General features: G+C 37.8%; 1 protein-coding gene across 6 annotated transcripts in view; it reads right to left on the bottom strand.

Annotated features, from left to right (window-relative positions):
- Positions 1–23,552, bottom strand: part of ARHGEF9 (Cdc42 guanine nucleotide exchange factor 9) — a 440,519-nt gene that overhangs the window by 160,091 nt on the left and 256,876 nt on the right. For all 6 annotated transcript variants that reach the window (XM_081565580.1, XM_081565579.1, XM_081565581.1 and 3 more), the window contains one exon: positions 17,376–17,555. In XM_081565580.1, coding sequence (XP_081421706.1) covers positions 17,376–17,555 — 180 coding nt within the window. The remainder of the gene's footprint in view (positions 1–17,375; positions 17,556–23,552) is intronic.

Raw genomic sequence — 23,552 nt, 5'->3', positions numbered from 1 at the left:
TTTAATATGTTGATGGATTCTGTTTGCTAGAATTTTGTTGAGGATTTTTGCATGTATGTCCATCAGTGATATTGGCCTTCAGTTTCTTCTTTTGTGGCATCTTTGTCTGGTTTTGCTATTAGGGTGATGGTGGCCTCATAGAGTGAGTTTGGCAGTTAACCTTCGTCTGCAATTTTCTGGAAGAATTTGAGTAGGATAGGTGTTAGCTCTTCTCTAAATTTTTGGTAGAGTTCAGCTGTGAAGCCATCTGGTCCCGGGCTTTTGTTTGCTGGAAGATTTTGGATTACAGTTTAGATTTCTGTGCTTGTGATGGGTCTGTTAAGATTTTCTATTTCTTCCTGGTTCAGTTTTGGAAAGTTATACTTTTCTAAGAATTTGTCCATTTCTTTCAAGTTGTCCATTTTATTGGCATATAGTTGCCGATAGTAGTCTCTTATGATCCTTTGTATTTCTGTGCTGTCTGTTGTGATTTCTCCATTTTCATTTCTAATTTTGTTGATTTGATTCTTCTCCCTTTTTTTCTTAATGAGTCTGACTAATGGTTTGTCTATTTTATTTATCATCTCAAAGAACCAGTTTTTAGCTTTGTTGATTTTAGCTATGGTCTCCTTTGTTTCTTTTGCATTTATTTCTTCCCTAATTTTTATTTCTCTCCTTCTACTAACCCAGGAGTTCTTCATTTCTTCCTTTTCTAGTTGCTTTAGGTGTAGAGTTAGGTTATTTATTTTATTTTTCTCTTGTTTCTGGAGGTAAGCTTTTACTGCTGTGAACCTTCCCCTTAGCAATGCTTTTACTGAGTCCCATACATTTTGCATTGTCATGTTTTCATTTTCATTTTTTTCTATGCATATTTTGATTTCTTTTTTGATTTCTTCTGTGATTTGTTGGTTATTCAGAAGCGTGTTGTTTAGCCTCCATATGTCTGCATTTTTAATAGTTTTTTTTTTTCCTGTAGTTGACATCTAATCTTACCACATTGTGTTCAGGAAAGATGGTTGGAAGGACTTCGTTTTTTTTTTTTTAATTTACCAAAACTAGATTTATGGCCCAGGATATGATCTATCCTGAATAAGGTTCCGTGTGCACTTGAGAAAAAGGTGAAATTCATTGTTTTGGGGTGAAATGTCCTACAGATATCAGTTAGGCTTAACTGATCCATCGTATCATTTAAAGATTGTGTTTCCTTGCTAATTTTCTGTTTAGTTGATCTATCCATAGGTGTGAGTGGGGTATTAAAGTCTCCTACTGTTATTGTGTCACTGTTAATTTCCCCTTTCATACTTGTTAGTATTTGCCTTACATATTGTGGTGCTCCTATGTTGGGTGCATATATATCTATAATTGTTATATCTTCTTCTTGGGTTGATTTGTTCATCATTATGTAGTGCCTTCTTTTTCTCTTTCATGGCCTTTATTTTGAAGTCTATTTCATCCGATATGAGTATTGCTACTCCTGCTTTCTTTTGGTCTCCATTTGCTTGAAATATCTTTTTCCAGCCCTTCACTTTCAGTCTGTATGTGTCCTTTGTTTTGAGGTGGGTCTCCTGTAGATAGCATACATAGGGGTCTTATTTTTGTATCCATTCAGCTAGTCTTTGTCTTTTGGTTGGGGCATTCAACCCATTTACATTTAAGGTAATTATTGATAAGTATGATCCTGTTGCCATTTTCTTTGTTGTTTTGGGTTCGAGTTTATACACCTTTTCTGTGTTTCCTGTCTAGAGAATATCCTTTAGCATTTGTTGAAGAGTTGTTTTAGTGGTGCTGAATTCTGTCAGCTTTTGCTTGTCTGTAAAGCTTTTGATTTCTCCTTCATATTTGAATGAGGTCCATGCTGTGTACAGTAATCTGGGTTGTAGGTTTTTCTCTTTCATCACTTTTAAGTATGTCCTGCCATTCCCTTCTGACCTGAAGAGTTTCTATTGAAAGATCAGATGTTATCCTTATGGGAATCCCCTTGCGTGTTATTTATTGTTTGACATTTGCTGCTTTTAATATTTTTCTTTGTGTTTGATCTTTGTTAATTTGATTAATATTTGTCTTTGGGTGTTTCACCTTGGGTTTATCCTATTTGGGACTCTCTGTGATTCTTGGACTTGGGTGGCTATTTACCAAAACGATTAAAAATCTAGAGTAGAGGTTAGGCTCTCAAAAAATACAATATTAAAAAAATAAAATCACAAAAATTATAAAAAATATATATGAAACCTGCTTTAAAAATAAGGTGTTTTTTTTTGGCACGTATAGTAGATTATCAAAATGAAAATTAAAGTTGTAACAAAGGACTTAAAATAAAAAAAAATTAAAAATGATAATAGTAAAATATATCTAGGAATTTCTCTGGAGCTGTTGCGGGAAGTGTGGGGTCAGTTCAGTTTCAGATATTTCTTGTTCCAGCTTATACTTCTTCTCAAGGTATATAGGCCCCTTCCAATGTAGTCGGTGCTAACTTCAGGGTTTTAATCTGTTGCACCTGTCACTTCCAAAGCAGTTCCCTTTGTTTATTTTGGCTTCTTCTGTTTGCAAGTCTCTTCAGTGTCTAATTTCTGCCCTGACACAAGGGTGCAAAGGTGGTCACTTATTTAGGCTTACTTGTTCTGTTCTGCTGTGGGGAGGGAAGAACACTGCAAAACAAATATCACTGGCATGTGTGTGGAGTGCTCGCAGTGTATGGGCCACAGTGGGTTTGACCCTGCACACGGCAAGTTGGTTTGCCAGGTCTACACTGCACAGGCTCCAGGTTGCTCTGCAGGGGAACTGTCTAAAGCGGGCCCTAGGTTGCATGCACTGCCCAGGTCTAAGCTGCTCAGGTTCAGGTTCTCGGGTACTCCACAAAGGCACAGACTCGGTTGGGCCTGTGTTTTGTGCTCTTCCTAGGTCCAAGCAGCTCAGGCAACCAGGTGTTTGGTGAGCACACTCTCCCCAGGAGTGTGGTGCATCTTATCACCTCCCTGGTCACAGCCACTCACTCTCCTGGGTGCGCAGTGGGAGTGCCATCTCAGGCGTGCTGTGTGTCTCCTCTGGGGAGCTGATCTCTGACTGCGACCCTCCTGGCGAATGTCAACCGTCCAGGATCCCAGGAAGACTTGGTTAGCAACTGAAGCCTGCTCACAGTTTGGTAGAGGATGCCATCTCTGGGGCCAAGATTGCCCCTTTCTGGCTCTGGCTGTCACCGGTCTGCCTCTCTGCCTCTGGCAGGGGATGGGTAGCTTCCGCAGCTGGCTAGTTCTCCTCTGGTATTCACTCAGTCCTTTGTTCTGTGAGTGGGCCGGCAGTGCCTTAGGTTAGAGCTTTTCATGAGAAAGTTCACTTTCACACTCTCTTTTTTCTCTTTTGTTTTTTGTTTTCTCTCTCTCTGGCTATCTCACAGTTTGGGTTGCGATCTCACGTTAGCTCCCTCAGATTGTCCTCAGGGCATTCAAGCCCAGTCCTTACCCTGAGCAATGCAGCCCGCACTTCCCTGTTCAGTCCCCACTTGCTGGTGGTGGATGAGAGGCTCTGGGCTACTTCTCCGCTGGGAGTGGTGGTTAGGCGCCTGATCTGTGAGTTTCATTTATTTATTTTTTTCCTCCCGGTTATGTTGCCCTCTAAGATTCCAAAACGTCCCACAGGCCCGCCGGTGAGAGGGTTTCCTGGTGTTTGGAAACTTCTCCTCTTTCAGGACCCGTTAGGGACGGGTCTCCATTCCTAACTCTTTTGTCTCTCTTTTTATACTTTATATTTTGTCGTACCTCCTTTTGAAGAGAATGGGCTGCCTTTCTGGTTGCCTGGTGTCCTCTGCCAGAGTTCAGAAGTTATTTTGTGAAATTTGTTTAGCGTTCAAATGATCTTTTGATGAATTTATGGGGGAGAAAGTTGTCTCCCCATACTATTTCTCCACCATCTTAGGACCGCCCCCTCTTTCTTTTTCTTCCTTTCCTTTCCTCTCAACATATTTGTTAGTTTTATTTTCATTGCTTTATTCCCCACTTGGCACCTTGCATTAGTTTTGTTTTCCAGTTTGTGCTTAAGTTAGTTTTGTTCTTAACTGGTAAATATATTTTTTTATTTCCTTTGTTCTCTTGATCAATCTATTGTACTTTATTTTTGTTGGACTGTTTTCACTTTGCTCATGGGTTTATATGTATATGTATATATTCCATTATTCTAATTACTATGTGCCTGATTTTGTAACTGCCATTTGTCTGGGGTTCATCTTTTGTTTCTCATGTTTGGATATTTGTTTTACTCTCCCTTAATGCCATAACAAACCACTTGTGGAATCTTCATTCCTGACCAGAGATCAAACCCTGAGACTTTGGAGTGGGAGCACTGACTCCAAGACCCTAGACTACCAGAGAACTAACCCTAGGGAGTACCAAATAGTGAGAACTCCCACAAAGGAAACCACTTGAATACATCACCCAGCATCACTCAACCACCAGTACAAACCTGTGCAGGACACCTGGCCTAAACAGCAAACAAAACAAAAATACAAACAAAATCATCAGCAGAGAGGAGTACCACCTCACTCAGCCTTGTTCATCAGAGGAAAAACAAACAAACAAACAAACAAACAAAAATTGAGCAAAAATATCACCCTATATGAATCTCACACAAAGCACTGGACCAAGCTTAGGAGGGCAGAAACCAAAAGGAAGAAAGAATTCAAACTTTTTCAAGGAAAGAATTCAACTTTCCTTAAAGCCTGGGAAAAGGAGATCCCAAATACAATAACTTAGTCAGGCTATGGTTTTTCCAGTAGTCATGTATGGATGTGAGAGTTGGACTGTGAAGAAAGCTGAGTGCCGAAGAATTGATGCTTTTGAACTGTGGTGTTGGAGAAGACTCTTGAGAGTCCCTTGGACTGCAAGAAGATCCAACCAGTCCATCCTAAAGGAGATCAGTCCTGGGTGTTCATTGGAAGGATTGATGTTGAAGCTAAAACTCTAATACTTTGGCCACCTCATGCGAAGAGTTGACTGACTGGAAAAGACCCTGATGCTGGGAAGGATTGGGGGCAGGAGGAGAAGGGGACAACAGAGGATGAGATGGCTGGATGGCATCACCGACTTGATGGACATGAGTTTGGGTAAACTCCGGGAGTTGGTGATGGACAGGGAGGCCTGGCGTGCTGCAATTCATGGGGTCGCAAAGAGCTGGACATGACTGAGCGACTGAACTGAACTGAACTGAATCAGTGAATTTAGCAAAATTGCAGGACACAAAATAAATACACAAAAATCACTTGCAATTCTCTATACCAACAATGAAAAATCAGAAAGATAACCTAAGGAATCAATCCTATTCACCATTGCAAAAAAATAATTAAATATCTAGGAATAAACTTACCTAAGGAGACAAAAGAGCTGTACACAGATAATTATAAGACACTAGTTAAAGAAATCAAAGATGACATAAACAGATGGAGAGATATTCCATGTTCCTGGGTAAGAAAAATCAATATTGTGAAAATGAGTATACTTCCAAATGCAATCTACAGATTTAATGCTATCCCTATCAAATTACCAATGGCATTTTTTACAGAACTAGAACAAAAAATTTCACAATTCATATGGAAACACAAAAGACTCCAAATAGCCAAAACAATCTTGAGAAAGAAGACTCGAGCTGGAAGAATCAAGCTTCCTGTCAGTTTATACTACAAAGCTACAGTTATCAAAACAGTATGGCACTGGCACAAAAACAGAGATATAGACTAATGGAACAAGATAGAAAGCCCAGAAATAAACTCATGCACCTATGGGTACCTTATTTTTGACAAAGGAAGCAAGAATATACAATGGGGCAAAGACAACCTCTTCAATAAATGGTGCTGGGAAAACTGGACAGCTACATGTAAAAGAATGAAATTAGAACATTTCCTAACACTGTACACAAAGATAAACTCAAAATAGGTGAAAGACCTAAATGTAAGACCAGAAACGATAAAACTCTTAGAGGAAAACATAGGCAGAACACTGAATGACATATATCAAAGCAAGATCCTCTATGACCCACCTCCTAGAGTAACGGAAATAAAAACAAAAGTAAACAAGTGGGACCTGAGTAAACTTAAAAGCTTTTGCCCAGCAAAGGAAACTATAAGCAAGGTGAAAAGACAACCCTCAGAATGGGAGAAAATGATATCAAATGAACTGACAAAGGATTAATTTCCAACATATACAAGCAGCTCATACAACTCAATACCAGAAAAACAATCAACCCAACCAAAAAGTGCAAAAAAGACCTAAACAGACATTTTTCCAAAGAAAACATACAGATGGCTAACAAACACATGAAAAGATGCTCAACATTGCTCATTATTAGAGAAATGCAAATCAAAACTACAATGAGATATCACCTCATACCAGTCAGAATGGCCCTCTTCAAAAAGTCTACAAACAATAATTGTTGAAAAGGGTATGGAAAAAGGGAACACTGTTGCACTGTTGGTGGGATTATAAATTGATACAGCCACTTCCATACTATGGAAGATGGTATGGAGATTGCTTAAAAAACTAGGGATAATACCACCATATGACCCAGCCATCCCACTCCTAGGCATATACCCTGAGAAAACCAAAATTGAAAGAGACACATGCATCCCATTGTTCATTACAGCACTATTTACAATAGCTAGAACATGGAAGCAACCTAGATGTCCATCGACAGATGAATGGATAAAGAAATTGTGGTATATATACACAATGGAATATTACTCAGCCATAAAAGGGAACATGTTTGAGACAGTTCTAACGAGGTGGATGAACCTAGAACCTATTATACAGAGTTAAGTGAGTCAGAAAGAGAAAGATAAATACCGTATTTTTACACATATATACAGAATCTAGAAAAATGGTACTGAAGAATTTACTTACAGGGCAACAATGTAGAAACAGACATAAAGAATAGATTTATGGACATGGGGAGATGGAAGGAGTGGGTGAGATATATGGAAAGAGTAACATGGAAACTTACATTACCATATGCAAAATAGATAGCCAATGGGAATTTGCTGTATGGCTCAGGAGACTCAAACAGGGGCTCTGTATCAACCTAGAGGGGTGGGATGGGGAGGGAGATGGGAGGGAGCTTCAGAAGGGGATATGTGTATACCTATGGCTGATTCATGTTGAGGTTTGACAGAAAACAGCAAAATTCTCTAAAGCAATTATCCTTCAATAAAAAATAAATTAATTAAAAAAAAGAGTGAAGCTATCAGAGTTCAGCTCATGAAATCTAAGGAAAGATGCCATCTCCATAACATAAAAGCACAAGGTAAAGCAGTAAGTACTAACGTAGAAGCTGCACCAAGTAATATAGAAGATGTAGCTAAGATAGCAAAGTGGCTACACTAAACAACAGATTTTAAATGTAGAAAAAGCAGGCTTCTATATAAGAAAGATGCTGCTAGGACTTTTAAAGCTGGAAAGGAAGTCAACAACTGGCTGCAAAACTTCAAAGGGCAGTTGATTCTTTCGTTATGAGTTAATATAGCTCCAGTGACTTTAAGTCCAAGTCAATGCTATTTTACCATTATGAAATCCTGAGGTCTTTAAATATTATGTTAGATCTACTCTGCCAGTGCTCAACAAATGGAACAACAAAACCTAATTTACTGAATATTTTAGGCCAGCTGTTGAGACTTACTCAGAAAAAAGTTCTATCAACATGTTCCCACTCACTGACAATTCCCAAGAGCTCTGAGAGAGATGTACAATGAGATTAATGGTGTTTTCATGCCTGAAGTTGACTGGTTCTATGAAGACCTTCTAGAACTAACACTACCAAATAAAGATGTCTTTTTCATCACAGGGGATTGGAATGCAAAAGTAGGAAGTCAACAGATACCTGGAGTAATAGGCAAGTATGACCTAGGAGTGGGATTCCATGGTAGCTCAGCTGGTAAAGAAACTGCCTGCAATGCAAGAGAACCCCGTTCGATTCCTGGATCAGGAAGATCCATTGGAAAAGGGATAGGCTACCTACTCTATTATTCTTGGCCTTCTCTAGTGGCTCAGGCTCATAAAGAATATGCCTGCAATGTGCGAGACCTGGGCTTGATCCCTGGGTTGGGAAGATATCCTGGAGAAGGGAATGGCTACCCACTTCAGTATTCTGGCCTGGAGAATTCCATGGACTGTATAGTCCATGGGGTTGCAAAGAGTCAGATACGACTGAGTGACTTTCACTTTCACTTTCTTTCATGACCTTGGAATACAAAATGAAACAGGCCAAAGTCTAACAAAGTTTCGACGTGAGAACACACTGGTCATAGCAAACATCCTCTTCCAACACAAGAGACAACTCTACACATGGACGTCACCAAATTATCAATACCAAAATCAGACTGATTACATTCTTTGCAGCTGAAGATGGAAAGGCTCTATACAGTCACCAAAAACAAGACATGGAGCTGAGAGTGGCTCATATCATGAACTCCTTACTGCAAAATTCAGACTTAAATTGAATAAAGTAGGGAAAACCACTAGGCAATTGAGGTATGATCTAAATCAAATTCCTTATGATTATACAGTGGAGGTGATGAATAGATTCAAGGGATTAGATCTGATAGACAGAGTGCCTGAAGAACTGTGGATAGAGATTTAAACATAGTAGAGGAGGTGGTGATCAAAACCATCCCCAAGAAAAAGAAATGCAAAAAAGGCAAAATGGTTGTCTGAAGAGGCCTTACAAACAGCTGAGGAAAGAAGAGAAGTGAAAGGAATAGGAGAAAGGAAAGATATAACCAACTGAATGAAGAGATCAAAAGAATGGAAAGGTGAGATAAGAAAGCCTTCTTAATTGAACAACACAAAAAAATAGAGGAAAACAACAGAAAGGGAAAGATCTCTTCAAGAAAACTGGAGGTATCAAGGGAATATTTCATACAAGTATGGGCATGATAAAGGACAGAAATGGTAAGGAACTAACAGAAGTAGAAGAGATTAAGAAGAGGTGGCAAGAACACAGAGAACTATACAAAAAGTCTTAATGATTTGGATAACCACTATGGTGTGGTCACTCACCCACAGTCAGACATTCTGGAGTGTGAAGTCAAGTGGGCCTAAGGAAGCATCACTACAAACAAAGCTAGTGGAGGTGATGGAATTCCATCTGAGCTGTTTCAAATCCTAAAAGATGATGCTGTGAAAGTGCTGCACTTAATATGGCAGCAAATTTGGAAAACTCAGTAGTGGCCACAGGACTGAAAAAGATCAGTTTTCATCCCAATCCCAAAGAAAGGCAATGCCAAAGAATGTTCAAACTACTGAACAACAGTGCTCATTTCACATGCTAGGAAGGTAATGCTCAAAATCCTTCAAGCTAGACTTCAGTGATATGTAAACGAGAATTTCCAGATGTACAAGCTGGATTTACAAAAGGCAGAAAACCAGAGATCAAATTACCAACATTCACTGGATCACAGAGAAAGCAAGGGAATGTAGAAAAACATCTACTCTGGTTCATTGACTATGCGAAAGTCTTTGAATGTATGGATCACAATGAACAGTCAAAAATTCTTAAAGAGATGGGAATACCAGACCACTTTATCTGTCTCCTGAGAAGGCTGTACTCAGCTCAAGAAGCCACAGTTAGAACCAGACATGAAACAATGGACTGGTTCAAAATTGACAAAGGAGTACATCAAAGCTGTATATTGTCACCCTGCTTATTTAACTTAGATGCAGAGTACACCATGTGAAGCACCAGGCTGGATGAAACAGAAGCTGGAATCAAGATTGCTGGAAGAAATATCAATAACCCCAGATATGCAGATGACACTACCCTAATGGCAGAATGTTCAGAGGAACTTAAGAGCCTCTTGATAAAGGTGAAAGAGGAATGTGAAAAAGCTGGCTTAAAACTCAACATTCAAGACATTAAGATCACGGCATCTGGACCCATCACTTCATGGCAAATAGAAGGGGAAAGATTGGAAGCAGTAACAGATTTTATTTTCTTGGGGTCCAAAATAATTGTGGATGATGACTGCAGCCATGAAATTAAAAGATGCTTGCTCCTTGGAAGGAAAGCTGTGACAAACCTTAGACAGCATATTAAAAAGCAGAATCATCACTTTGCTGAAAAAGGTCTGTATAGTGAAGGCTATGGTTTTTCCAGTAGCCATGTACAGTTGTGAGACTTGGACCATAAAGAAGGCTTAGAACCAAAGAATTTATGATTTAGAATTGTATTGATGGAGAAGACTCTTGAGAGTCCTTTGGAGAGCAAGGAGTTCAAACCAGTCAATACTAAAGGAAATACACTCTGAATATTCAATAGGAAGGTTGATGGTGAAGCTGGAGCTCCAATACATTGGCCACCTGATGTGAAGATCTGATTCATCAGAAAAGACCCTGATGCTGGGAAAGATTGAGAGCAGGAAGAGAAGATGGCAACAGAGGATGAGATGGTTGGATGGCATCACTGATTCAATGCACATGAACTTGGCAAACCCCAGGAGACAGTAAGGGACAGGGAAGCCTGGTATGCTGCAGTCCCTGGGGTCACAAAAAGTCAACACGACTTATTGACTGAACAACAAAAACAATAACAACAATACAGGCCATAGATCAAGGAATAATTTTGATGTTTAAGTCTTAGGATTAAGAAATACAATCTATAAGGCTATAGCTGACATAAAGAGTGATTCCTCTGATGGATCTAGACAAAGAAAATTGAAAACCTGGAAAAGATTCACATTCTACATGCCTTTAAGAACATTTGTGGTTTATGGGAAGAGGTCAAAATAATCAGTGTTAATAGGATCTTGGAAGAAGTTGATTCCAGCACTCATGGATAACTGAAAATTTCAAGACTTCAGTGGAGGAAGTAATTTCAGATGTGGTAGAAATAGCAAGAGAACTAGAATTAGGAGTGGAGGCTTAGGATGTGACTGAATTGCTGCAATTTCATGATAAAACTTTAATGGATGAAGTGTTGTTTCTTATTGATGAGCAAATAAAGTTGTTTCTGAAGATGGACTCTACTCCTTATGAAGAAGCTGTGAAGACAGTTGAAATGATGACAAGGGGTTTAGAATATTACATAAGCTCAGTTGCTAAAACAGTAGCAGGGTTTGAGAGAGTTTCCATTTTCAAAGAAATTCTACCATGAATAAAGTACTGTCAATCACCATTGCATGCTACAGAGAAATTATTCATGAAAGGAAGAGTCAATTGATGCAGCAAACTTCATTGTTTTAATTTAAGAAATTGCCACAGCTACCCCAACCTTCAGCAATAAACACCCTGATCAGTCAGCAGCTGTCAACATATTGAGGTAAGACTCTCCACCAGCAAAGGATTATGACTTGCTGAAGGCTCAGATAATAGTTAAGATGTTTTATCAATAAAGTGTTTTTAAGTAAGGCATATATTGTTTTTTAGACATAACGCTCTTACACACTTAATAAACAATAGTATAATGTAAACATAACTTTTACATGCACTGGGAAACAAAAAAAATTGTGTGGCTCACTTTACTGTGGTGGTATGAAAACAAATGGACGTATCTGAGGGTACCCTTTGTAGTGTTCTTATTTTTTAATATAATTTTATTTATTTATTTATTTATGGCTGTTCTGGGTCTTCATCACTGTGTGTGGGCTGTTCTTATTTTTTATACTTTTCTGTAAGCTTGAAGTGATTTCTAAGTGTTACAAAAACCTCTACAATTTTTTGTATCCACTGTTTAGTACTCATTCAAAAAATAACCTGGTGCACGAGAACATAATAAATGAGTAAAACCTCAGAGAAATAAAAAACAGAAACCGATACACAGAGAGTTTTTATACATGGGCTTAAAATTATTATTAAAAAACTAAATAGGCAAGCCATACAGATCAAAAGAAGTCAGAAAAATACATATCTGATAAAGAACTTGCATCCACTGTATAAAAAATACTAGAATTTAATAATAAAAAGTCAAACAACCTACTTTTAAAAATCAGGGAAAATAGTACACTAAAAGGATAATACACCATGATTATGAGGGACTTATCTCAATCCAATTCATCATGATAAAAAATTAAAGGAGAAAATCCATATTACTTCAATAAGCATTTGATAAAACACACTTACATTAGAAGTCACCAGCAAATCAGGATTAGAAAAAAACTTTCCCATGTGATAAAGGGTGACCATGAAAAACTTTAAAGCTAATATCACTCTCAATGGTAAAATACTGAATCTTTGCCCCTAAAAATCAGGTATAAGAAAAAAGACTCCTGCTCTTATCAATAACACTATACTACAGATCCTGGCTAGTCCCATAAGGCAAGAAAAGAAAATAGGGGGCACACAGATTTCAGAAGAAGAAATAAAATTGCTGTCTTTATGTAGAAATCATGTGATTGTGTATGTATAAAATTCTAAGGAATCTACAAAAAAAAACCCTCAACCCAATTATGAATTCAGTAACATGTCAGGATTCATCAATACAGTTGGCCCTCCATAGTGGCAGGCTCCGAATCTGTGGATTCAACCAACTGCAGATGGAAAATATTCAGAAAAAAGTTCCAGAAAGTCCCAAAAGGCAAAACTTGAATTTTCTGCATGCCAGTAACGATTTAAATAGCATTTACATTGTATTTACAGCTATTTACATAGTATTTACATTGTATTAAGTATCACAAATAAAAAAATAGAGATGATTTAAAGTATATGGGAGTATTTGCATAATTATATGCAAATATTATACCTTTTACATATGGGACTTGGACATCTGTGGATTTTATTATCTGCAGGGTGTCCTGGAACAAATCCCCTGCAATACTGGGGGGCAGCTGTATAAAAAATCAATTGAATTTCTATATCATTGCAACAAACTACAGGAAATTGAAATAAAAATGTAATTTATAAAGTAGCAAAGAATTAATTACTTAGAAATCAATTTTTAAAAATAAGATCAAGACCTATACAAATAAAAACTATAAACAATGCTGGGAAATTTAATGTAATCCTAATCCAAATGCTAGAAGAGTTCTTTTGGTTGGTGTGTTTCTTGCTTTTTGGTAGAACTAAGCAAGCTGATTCTTTTCCCCCTAGTTTTATTCAGAAATAACTGACATATATCACTGTATAAGTTTAAGGTGTACAGCAAGATGGCTTGCTTTACATATATTGTGAAATGATAATCACAATGTTTATTTAACTTCCATCATCTCATACAGATACAATAAAGAGAACAAAATTCTTATTGTGATAAGATAAATGTATATAGAAATACCTAGAGGGGTGGGATAGGGAGGGAGATGGGAGGGAGGTTCAAAAGGGAGGGGATATATGTATACCTATCACTGATTCATGTTGAGGTTTGACAGAAAACAGCAAAATTCTGTAGCAATGATCCTTCAATAAAAAATAAGTTAATTAAAAAATGACCTAAAATAAAATCATTTTGAAAAAAAGTGAATACAAAGAGTTTACCTGCTTTCAAGACTTGCTATGAAGCTAGATTATTCAAGATGATGTGAGAAAAAATTGTAGCTATGTATGGTGATGGATGTTAACTAGATTTATTGTGGCAATCATTTCATAGTATATACAAATATTAAATTATTATTCTGTACACATGAAACTGATATAATGCTATATGAGAATTATATCTCAATTAAAACAACAAGAAAACATAGTGTGGTATTACTATATAAATAGTCACATAGATTACTGGAACAGAATAGTCTTCTTAAAGATAGACCTACACATATATGATCAACTGATTTTTGACAAAGGCGCCCAGGTAATTCAATGGGGAAATTAACAAGCTTTTTCAACAAAGGTGCTGGAATGGCTGAATATCCATATGGAAACAAATTAAGAAATTTACCTTGATCCTTTCTTCACATTGTATATAAAAAGCTACCTCAAAAATTATCATAGACCTAAATATAAATATTAAAGCTGCATAATATCTATAAGAAAACAGGATAAAAATTTCATGACTTTGTATTAGGCAAAGATCTCTTAAATAAGAAGCAGAAAACATGAACCATGAAAAAATGATTAATTGAATTGACAAAATTAAATTTTATGCCTTTTCAAAGACAATGCTAAGAAAATGAAAGACTAAGCCACAGACTGAGAAAACCTTAGAAAATCACATATATGACCAAGGACTTGCAAACAGAATACAGAAATAACTCTTGAAACAAAATAATATGAAAACAGACAACCCACTTAGTAAACAAGGCCAAAAGACAAGGACGCTTCACCAAAGATTTTATACAGATGGCAAATAAGCATTTAAAAATGCTCAATATCATTAGCAAATGCAAAAATGAACTACAATAAACCACCACTACATACATATTAGAATGGCTAAAATTAAAAATACTGATAATATCAAGTGCTGACAACCATGTGGAACAATTATAACTCATACAGATTAGAGTGAGAATGCAAAATGATACAGCAACTTTGGAAAACAGTTTGGAAGTATCTTATAAAATTAAATAAGCACCTACAATGCAACCCAGTAATTCCAAACATGGAAGTAACCTAGTAAACAATCCAGATGTCCTGGAATGAACTAGTGAATGAGTGGTATATCCACACAAGAGAATATCACTAAACAATAAAAAAATAAACTACTAATACATGCAAGAATATGGATGGATATCAAAGAAATTAAGTTAAATAAATTCAACATAAAATATCACTATGGTATGATTCCATTTATATGACATTCTAGAAAAAGCAAAATTATGGTAACAGAAAGCAGATCAGTGTTTGCAAGAGCCAGAGTGGAGGCAAAGTTTGATAACAAAGGAAAAACATTAGAACTTGATGAAATGATAGAAATGCTCCATAATCTTTATTATGGTGGTAGTTACACAACTACATGTGTTTGTTAAAACCCATAGAATTAAACATTTGGTGAATATTATTGTTTGTAAATTATACCTAAACAAAGATGATAAAAAATGAAATCCTAAAAAAAGAAGAAACCTTAGACCTGAATTTTAAAAGAGCAAACAATCTAATACTTTTAAAAAGGTGAATTAACACATAAAGAAGGATCAGTTAAGTTCAGTTCAGTCAGTCATGTCCGACTCTTTGTGACCCCATGGACTGCAGCATTAAATGGACTGCAGCATTATTATGGACTGCAACCCCATGAACTGCAGCATTTTTAAAGAAGGATAATACACCATGATTAGCTAGCATTTATCTCAACAATGCAATGCTCATTTAAGATATGATAATTACTTAATCTAAATCACCATGTTAACAGATTACAGGGTAAAAGCATAAGATCATTCCAATAGATTAGTGGTTCATTTGACAACATCTGGAGACATTTTCAGTTGTCACAACTGGAGGGGTTGCTACTGACCTCCAATAGACAGAAAATGCTTAATAGGTATGTTGTTAAGCACTCTACAATGCACAGGGTAGACTCTAATTGAAAGTCACTATTCCACATTCTACTTTCCCAACTCAGTATTGCTATTGGGTACACACATCTAGTCTTGTTATTTCTAACTACATATTAACCCAGAGTAAGCATCCCCCATATGTTTCACATCCATGCTCTGGTGATAAATACCTAAGTTGCATCTAACTGCACTCGATGAAACACAGCACTGCCATGCTATCAACAGCCTTGTAAATGTTCCCTTTCTCATGGACCTCTATGAGAATTTCTCTGGGATATATTCTCACAAATGAAACCAATAAGTTGTAAACATGCTTAACTTTGATAAATACTACCCAGGTGTTTTATGGAATGACTGAATCAGTTTAAAGCTGTAAAAAAAAAAAAAAAAAAAGGACTTAACATATCAGGCCTTAGACTGTTATCCCTGCTGCTGCTACTGCTGCTAAGTCACTTCAGTCGTGTCCAACTCTGTGCAACCCCATAGACGGCAGCCCACCAGGCTCCGCCATCCCTGGGATTCTCCAGGCAAGAATACTGGAGTGGGTTGCCATTTCTTTCTCCAGTGCATGAAAAGGAAAAATGAAAGCAAAGTTGCTCAGTCGTGTCCAACTCTTAGCAACCCCATGGAGTGTCGCCTACCAGGCTCCTCCGTCCACGGGATTTTCCAGGCAAGAGTACTGGAGTGGGGTGCCATTGCCTTCTCTGCTGTTATCCCTCAAAAGGCCTACTTGAAAGGTTGGCCCTTGGCTGGCATCTTGGAATTGGATCTCAAGAGGGTTTTCACCATTCCCTGACAAGAATGGCTCACTGTGCCTGAACTATTTGTATGAACATTGTGGTTTATGCTGAACACCTGCTTTCCTTCTGTGAGTCTGGAATTTTGGTACACGCTAGGCAGAGAGTGCCTACATGACCAGCCTCCCATAGACATCTTGGGCACTGAGTCCTTAATAATTTTCCCTGGTAGACAACATTTCACATGTGCTGTCACAACGCATTATAAAGGGAATTAATTACACCCTGTGTAATTCCACTGGGAGAGGACTCTGAAAATTTATACCTGGTTTCCTTCAGACTTTGTCCCATATACCTTTTCCTTTTGGTGATTTTGCTTTGTATCCTTTAGTTTCATTAAATCATAACCATGAGTATGACTATATGCTGAGTCCTGGGATTTCCAGCAAATCACTGAACATAGGGGTTGCCTTAAGGCTATCCCCTCAACATAAATTACCACAGTCAAAGTAGGAAAATTTTAAGAAGACTTACTTTCAGCTGCATACTTCCATGTGCCATTTGAATTTTATACCACATGAATGTGTTATCTTTTTAAAAATAAATACTTTATAAAAAGGGGGAGATAAGTTGTCAAAACTAGGTTATCTGTGAATAAGACCCAAAGGATATTAGAGAACCATAGAAGTATAAAGTGAAACCTTCTTAAATCCACGTGAAGAAGCCCAAAGAAGGTAAGGAACTTACCCAGTTACCGAGAGTCATATTTATGGCTTGCATCCTCACTTCCCTCTTTCTAGCGCTCCTTTCTCTTAAGTCATGTGGCCCCTTTTCCTACACAAGTCACTTCCCCTACCATAGTGTTCTCCCCTAAATGCCTTTCAGGGGTCCACTTTCATGGTTACCATAGTCTTTCCTCTTTCTCAGACTCCTGGATTATGTGAATATGTTCAGAGTCCCTCCCAAAATGTTGGGTCCCATGGAAACTGAGCCCAATAGGAACAGAAAAGAGAAGTTGAAGAAAATTCCTACTGGTAACTATCTGGAAGGAGAGAAAAAGAGAGGAGAACAGTAAAGAAAAAGAGTCCTTAGCCAAGTCATCATATCTTTCCAAGTTCTCATACTGTAGCAAGGGGGTGAACATCAAGGTCAGAGAGGAATCCATCCGCTACTGTGGGACAAAGCAGCTGAGCAGAATCAGATAGCTCAGAGACTCTTTGCATGGATTCCAAACATCTCTCAAAACCCTCCCCAAAGGGGAAGATGCTTACGTGCTCCAGGAAGCAGGGTCCTATCTCGCTGAGATGGGGGTCATCATTGTTATACTGTTTCTCCAGGTCTCTTACAAAGCCCATCTGAAACCTGTAGATGTCTTCAATGTTCCCAAAGATCACCTTCAGTTGCTCATCACTGAACATGTCCCTTCTCTTCCGGCATTGCTTCAGGTAGCCCTGCAGACAAAGTAAAAGCCCAGGATGAGGATGCCCTTCATTGTTTGAGGGTTTTACCACTTCTTAAGCATTTAGGAGCCTTATTTCAGTTCTGTGATGTAAACAGGAAATAATCATTTCCATTTTTCATACAAGAAAATTGGGGTCTAGAGAAGGAAGTCACTCGACCAGTGAATAATTAGGAAAGCTGGGTCTTAAGCAAAGGTCTCCAGAGCACAAAGATTCCAGAGCATAGAGCTTTGCCCACCATTCTCTATGACAAGGACCCCCAAAAGTGATAGGACTCTTTCTCAGAATCTGGTTAAACATAAATAATTTCACTCGCTTTAGTAGCTATTGGGTTAGCTGAATTGATTCACAACTCTAATGTTCTATTTCTTGTAGGGCCAGTCCAAAAGCTCTGGTAGGAAAACTTCCCAAAAGGAACAGACAAAACCAAACCATTCTTAAAGTGAATGTCGTAGTCATCTGAGGTAACTGGTCAGGAGAGATCGTTTGGATGAGCTTAGTGAGCAAGCCCACAGGTGCCCAGGCACGGTGTTTTCAACAGGGTAAGTGTTTAGGACACATTTGTGAATAAATGGATGAATTAATACAGCTAGCCACTGATGAAAGAGGAATCAATGAAAGAAATCCTTAGTCTGATAAGAGAACTGAGATAACACAGACTCAGAACACATTGTAAGTCAGGGCAAAGGAAACAAACAAATACAGTTTTCCATTCTGACCTGCAAGTGTACATTTTTAACTAATAGTAATGGTCTTCATTAGAAATCATTAGCATGTAAAAAATGTTCCTGGTGAGAATGAATTATGCCCACTTGCTTTCATCTAAAAGCTAAATGCGATTTTTATAACACCTGTTGAGCCCCTCATGAGGAACATTATGGTGAATGACTTATCACTTCTGGCCCTGTCTAACTCCATTTTGTCTCCTCTTACACAGGTTGCAATGAAAGCATCTAGGCTACTCCAGGAAGATTCTCATCCCTGGTTTCAATGCACTTTACCAACTCCTACCAAAATCTTACTTCTCTTTTATCTTCTTACACTCCAATTCAGCCATTAATGAGTAAGTGTCTTTTAACAATTTTCAAATTAATAGTCTGTGCCTGTGTTGACATTTATTTAATTAATGGCTTATGTGCTCCCTGACTACTATGCTCAAGATGTCCTACATTCATTTATATCCAATTCCTGACCAAGAGGAAGACACTCTCTACTTCCAGAATATCCTTTTAGCTTCACTCTCTTTACTAAAGTAGGTTCCCAAATTCTGCTTCCCTCAAAAACTTTCTTTCACTAATAGGAAGAGAGGTAATAAATTCCTGAAGGTTCTTCTCTGCCTAATATGTAACTCCTTGTTTCCTTACCTCTATTTTCCTCCCTTCATCTCCCCACTCTCTTTTTCACTCTTAACACCTTTGGAAGTATCTTAGCTACAGTAGAGCAAGAAAATCAGTGAGCATATCATCTGGCAGGAACTTTTCCATCTTGCCATTAGACAAGGGGCAAAGACCTACTCACCCCTGCCCTCGCTATTTCACCCTAAGGTAGGCTTGTGAGTATAACTGGAAAAAAATGGCAACAATGTTACATTAGCATGTCACTTCTGGGTTAGAAGTACTAGTGAGTGTCAGGAAACAGAAGTCAGCCTGGACAGCTCATTCATCCCCTGAGAAGCCAGCTCATGAAATACTGCATAGTTTTGTTTACTGCTCCCATTTGAAAGATCTCAGGGAAGTGACAAATTACCATCAAATCCTTAAAAGTACAGCAAGGATGCTATATCTTAACATGAGTATGGAACACAACAGAAATGGGGAAAAAAGGAAAAAGTGGGGTCTGAAAAAGAAAGAGACAGAGGTGTCAGAATGGCTTCCTAATTCCTCAATATGCTATTCATTATCTTTGTCAAGGATACCATTTAATTTATATTACATTATATAGAAAGGGAATGTGCTGCAACAAGGGAATATAAAATTACATATTAGGAGAAATGTAACTACCCATAGGATGGTAGGGCCCTAGAGTGTACTGTCAACTGTTTTTCTTTAAAGCTAATGCTAGATTATAAATAAATATATTATGGTGCATTTAGCATAATGGAATATCACACAGCCATTAAAGTCAGAAAGACTATCTTGTAACATGGAGATGTGTTTATGGTATAATGTTAAGAAGTAGAATACAAAATGGTGTCACTGTGTTTATGATTAAAAATAAGAAAAAAGTCTTTGCCAGAGAATATAAAGAAAATGCAGCCTCAAGAAGATTGCCTTGAACACAATATTATCAAGGAAAGGAGGAGAATCTAATGTCTTCTTAAATTCTCCAGCCCTAGCGTTTAAGACACATGACTTGCTGAAGGGATTACAAACAATAGAAACTGCTCTTATTGGGCTTCTCAGGTGACTCTAGAGGTAAAGAACCTGTCTATCATGCAGGAGACATAAGAGACGCAGGTTCTATCCCTGGGTTGGGAAGATCCCCTGGAGGAGGGCATGGCAACCCACTCTAGTATTCTTGCCTGGAGAATCCCATGGACAGAGGAGCTTAATGGGCTATAGTCCATAGGGTCACAAAGAGTTGGACATGACTGAAGCGACTTAGCACACACATGTCCTTACAAAGGAAATTAAAAAAGAGACATAATGATATGGGAGTAGCCAGAGAACCCTTAAATGTCATCCTTAGCCCCTATTTCACCCAACTGCCTAGGCTTCTGAGGGGAGAAAGGCCAGGAGAGTTGACTAGTTCTCTGGAGTCTTGATTTTATTTTTCATTCCCTTCTTTGGCTGACTTAGTGACTTTATCAACTTTTCCACAAAAATAATGAACAGGGCTTAGATTAGGGGTCAGTCAATCTCTGTTTCTTCTCATCTACTCATGTTTAAGGACGTATAAGTTTAAGATGATTTGGTAGTGGAATATGACTTTCAAAAAAAAACCCTAATGCCATTTTAAGTTAGGGATAAAGGGGAAACAGACTGAGACGGTGGAATGAGAGAAGTAATAGAAAGGCAATCACACTACTGCAGGAGAGCATCATTCAATTCTGAGCCCTGTTTTCAGAGAAACATGAAGAAAAGGATACAGAGCCAGAGGGAGATAGACAGGGCAGAGAGGGGCCTGAAAAGCAACACCATGAAGAATGATGGAATGAGCCAGGGTTGTTTGTCCTGGAGAAGAGAATTCACAGAGGAGCTCTGAAGGCTTGTCACAGGGCAAATGAAGCAGAAGGGGTCTATGGATCTTACTGTCAAACATGCTTCCAACACCTTCTCAGCTCCATCTGAATGATAAGAGAGAATAAGGTGATATGGCAGTAGGTGTGAACTGACTAACTGAACAAAAGTAGTTTCTGAGAGCCTCACTTCTCCTAGGAGTAAAGTGAGCATGAATGTGAAGGTCGTTCTGTGGGAGTTATCAAGTCAACCACAACCAGCATGAATTAGCCCTGCTATTGCCATGGTAATAGGCAAAGGAGGTTGACTATTAATTTTACTCTGTTTCTAAACCCTTAGGGTTGATCTAAAGTCTAAATCTAATACACTGAGCTAGAATCAGTGCCTTATATGGGATACAAATCAAAATCATGACCTCCAGAGAAGATTCCAAAGACTTGTGGGAAATAAGATGAATCAAAGAACCTCTGGATCACCTATGGTTTTAAAAAAACCTTTAGGGAAAGGCCTGTGCAAACCTGGACCTCAGTGACTCCATCTATAAAATATATGTATCAGAAAAGATTTCCAGGGCCTCATTCAGCTCCGACTCTCTACAGATATCATACACTGTTTTGCCTGGAAGACTGACAAGAAACTTGATATATGTCTTGAAAATAATTTCAATATAATTAGGGAACAATAACCATGGTTGCCCTGTTCACAGCCTGTATATCTAGAGCTTAACATAGTACCTGGTATATAGTTGCTGTTCAATAAATATATGTTGAATAACTGCAAAATGACTAGCTCTTCTCAAGCTAATGATGACAAAAGTAAGTTAGAAGCAGAATGTTTAAATTGTTGATTTTCTTTTCTTCTTTCACTTTTTTGTCCATGAAGTCTTTTTTCAGATTAAATGAAACCATTAAAAAATAAGAGGATGACAGGAAGAAGATATTTGCAACTTGGAAAACTACCAAGGGATTAATATCTGGAATATACCAGGAACTCCTATCAATAAGCAAAAAAAAAAAAAAAAGAAAAAGAAAAAGAAAAAAATGAGAAACTACAGGAAAATGGGCAAAGGATAGGAACAGGGCCTTGAGTGTCCAGGTGGTATGGATAGGTAGAGCCTAGAGCAGCCAGAAAACCCTGGGCTGGTCACTACAGGCCAATGAGCTGCCTCATCCTTTTAGTTTAGTATGCTATACAAATATTATTGTTTCTTACAATGCATTATTTTCTACATATACACCAAGATGTAAACACAATTGGGAATAAATCAGGATAGGCAATTCACAGAAAGAAAAAGTCAGTAAGTTTGAAAACTCCAGGCTTAAACATATTGAATGTAAATGTCTTGAAGCTATAGTATGATAAACTCTATCAGGTCTAGGAAGAATTCCTTGATGGTGTATGAGACACTAATACAAATGACCAAGGAAAACTAGGCCAGCTTTTTTGGAGGCATTTGAAGACAGAATTTATTTCACAGGTATCAGATGACTGAGACTGTCTTACTCAGAGAGTATTTAACTTTGTTTGACCTGTGCTGTTTCCCTGATCATAATATGATTTCTAAGACAAGAGTAAATACCACAAACCATTGGTCAAGATGGCCTAGAACTAAGCCAATTCTCTTTTATATCACTGTTTGGATTTAGAAAGAAGAATGCCATCTTTTCAGAGAACTCATTAAAAAATATACCTTCTTTTACTGACCTCACTGAATAACTTTGATAAAAATAACTCTATTTCCTACTTCTACATTTGTAAAATGACGGTAGTGTAACTTAAATGTTGGTGAGGCACTTTCTGCTTCCAGGAGTAATTAATAAATGAATAAATAAATACAAAAATGAATATTTTCTGATAGTGACTTTTTTCTATACTGAATACAGTATTTATATATCTCCCTTAACCTACAGAAACAGTAGATTATACTATGCTAACACATTTGTGCATGAGTAAGACATGCCTCCATCAGTATCAGTGAGAAAATGACAGAAAATGCAGAAGTAACATGGATTACTAGCAGAGTGTTCTTTAGTGAGAGCATACCTAGATCTCACAGAATCAGAGAAAGTAAGATCCAGACAGCACTTAAGGAGCAACTCTTCCAATCTGCTAATTTTAGAATTAGGGAACAAGGTCCAGGACGGAAAAGATTCACCTGAGGTTCCTCAGTCACTTGGTGACTAAGGTGGGACCTGAACCTAGGAATCCCAATTCTGGGTTTGGTATTCTTTCTTATAAATCATATTGTTCCTCATAGCTCTTGGTTTAGAGGTGATACAACCCTGAGCTAAAACATTGTCTTCTGATCCAGCTACACACAGGTTTCTCTACCCTTCTTTTATTCTAGCTAAATGTTCCTTTGACATCTGTGGTTGCAGGGTGGGACAAAGATATTTCCCATCTAAACCATTAGCTTCAGCATCAAGAATAATTAAGAGATATGGAACTCAAAAATCACCAACAGAAATTTTGTTAGGTTGGTTGGAGTGGGAAATTTCTCAAAGCAGGGAATGACACTCCGTCTTTTGGAAAGATAAATTCTTGCATTGCTGTCCTGAGCCCATGCCCAAGAAATTTGGGAAAAGAGGTAAAGATATTTGAGAGTTAAGAATAAAATCCATCTAAGACTTAACAGATTCCTACTGGGCCAGTATCTGAGAACTCTAGGAAAGTAATTTTGTCTCTTAGAGATTCAGTCTGCTGATCTCAAAAATAGTTATGACAATAATAACCTATTTCCTGTATGAAAATGAAATGTCAAGATGTGAATGTACTTTGCCAAAGCAGTACATACACATGAGCACTTGTA

The sequence above is a fragment of the Giraffa tippelskirchi genome, chromosome X, assembly GCF_054371585.1.
Source record: "Giraffa tippelskirchi isolate mGirTip1 chromosome X, T2T-mGirTip1v1.2.pri, whole genome shotgun sequence".
Classification (NCBI taxonomy): Eukaryota; Metazoa; Chordata; class Mammalia; order Artiodactyla; family Giraffidae; genus Giraffa; species Giraffa tippelskirchi.
The sequence above is the reverse complement of the archived record's forward strand: the minus strand, read 5'-3'. Positions and strand labels throughout refer to the sequence as shown.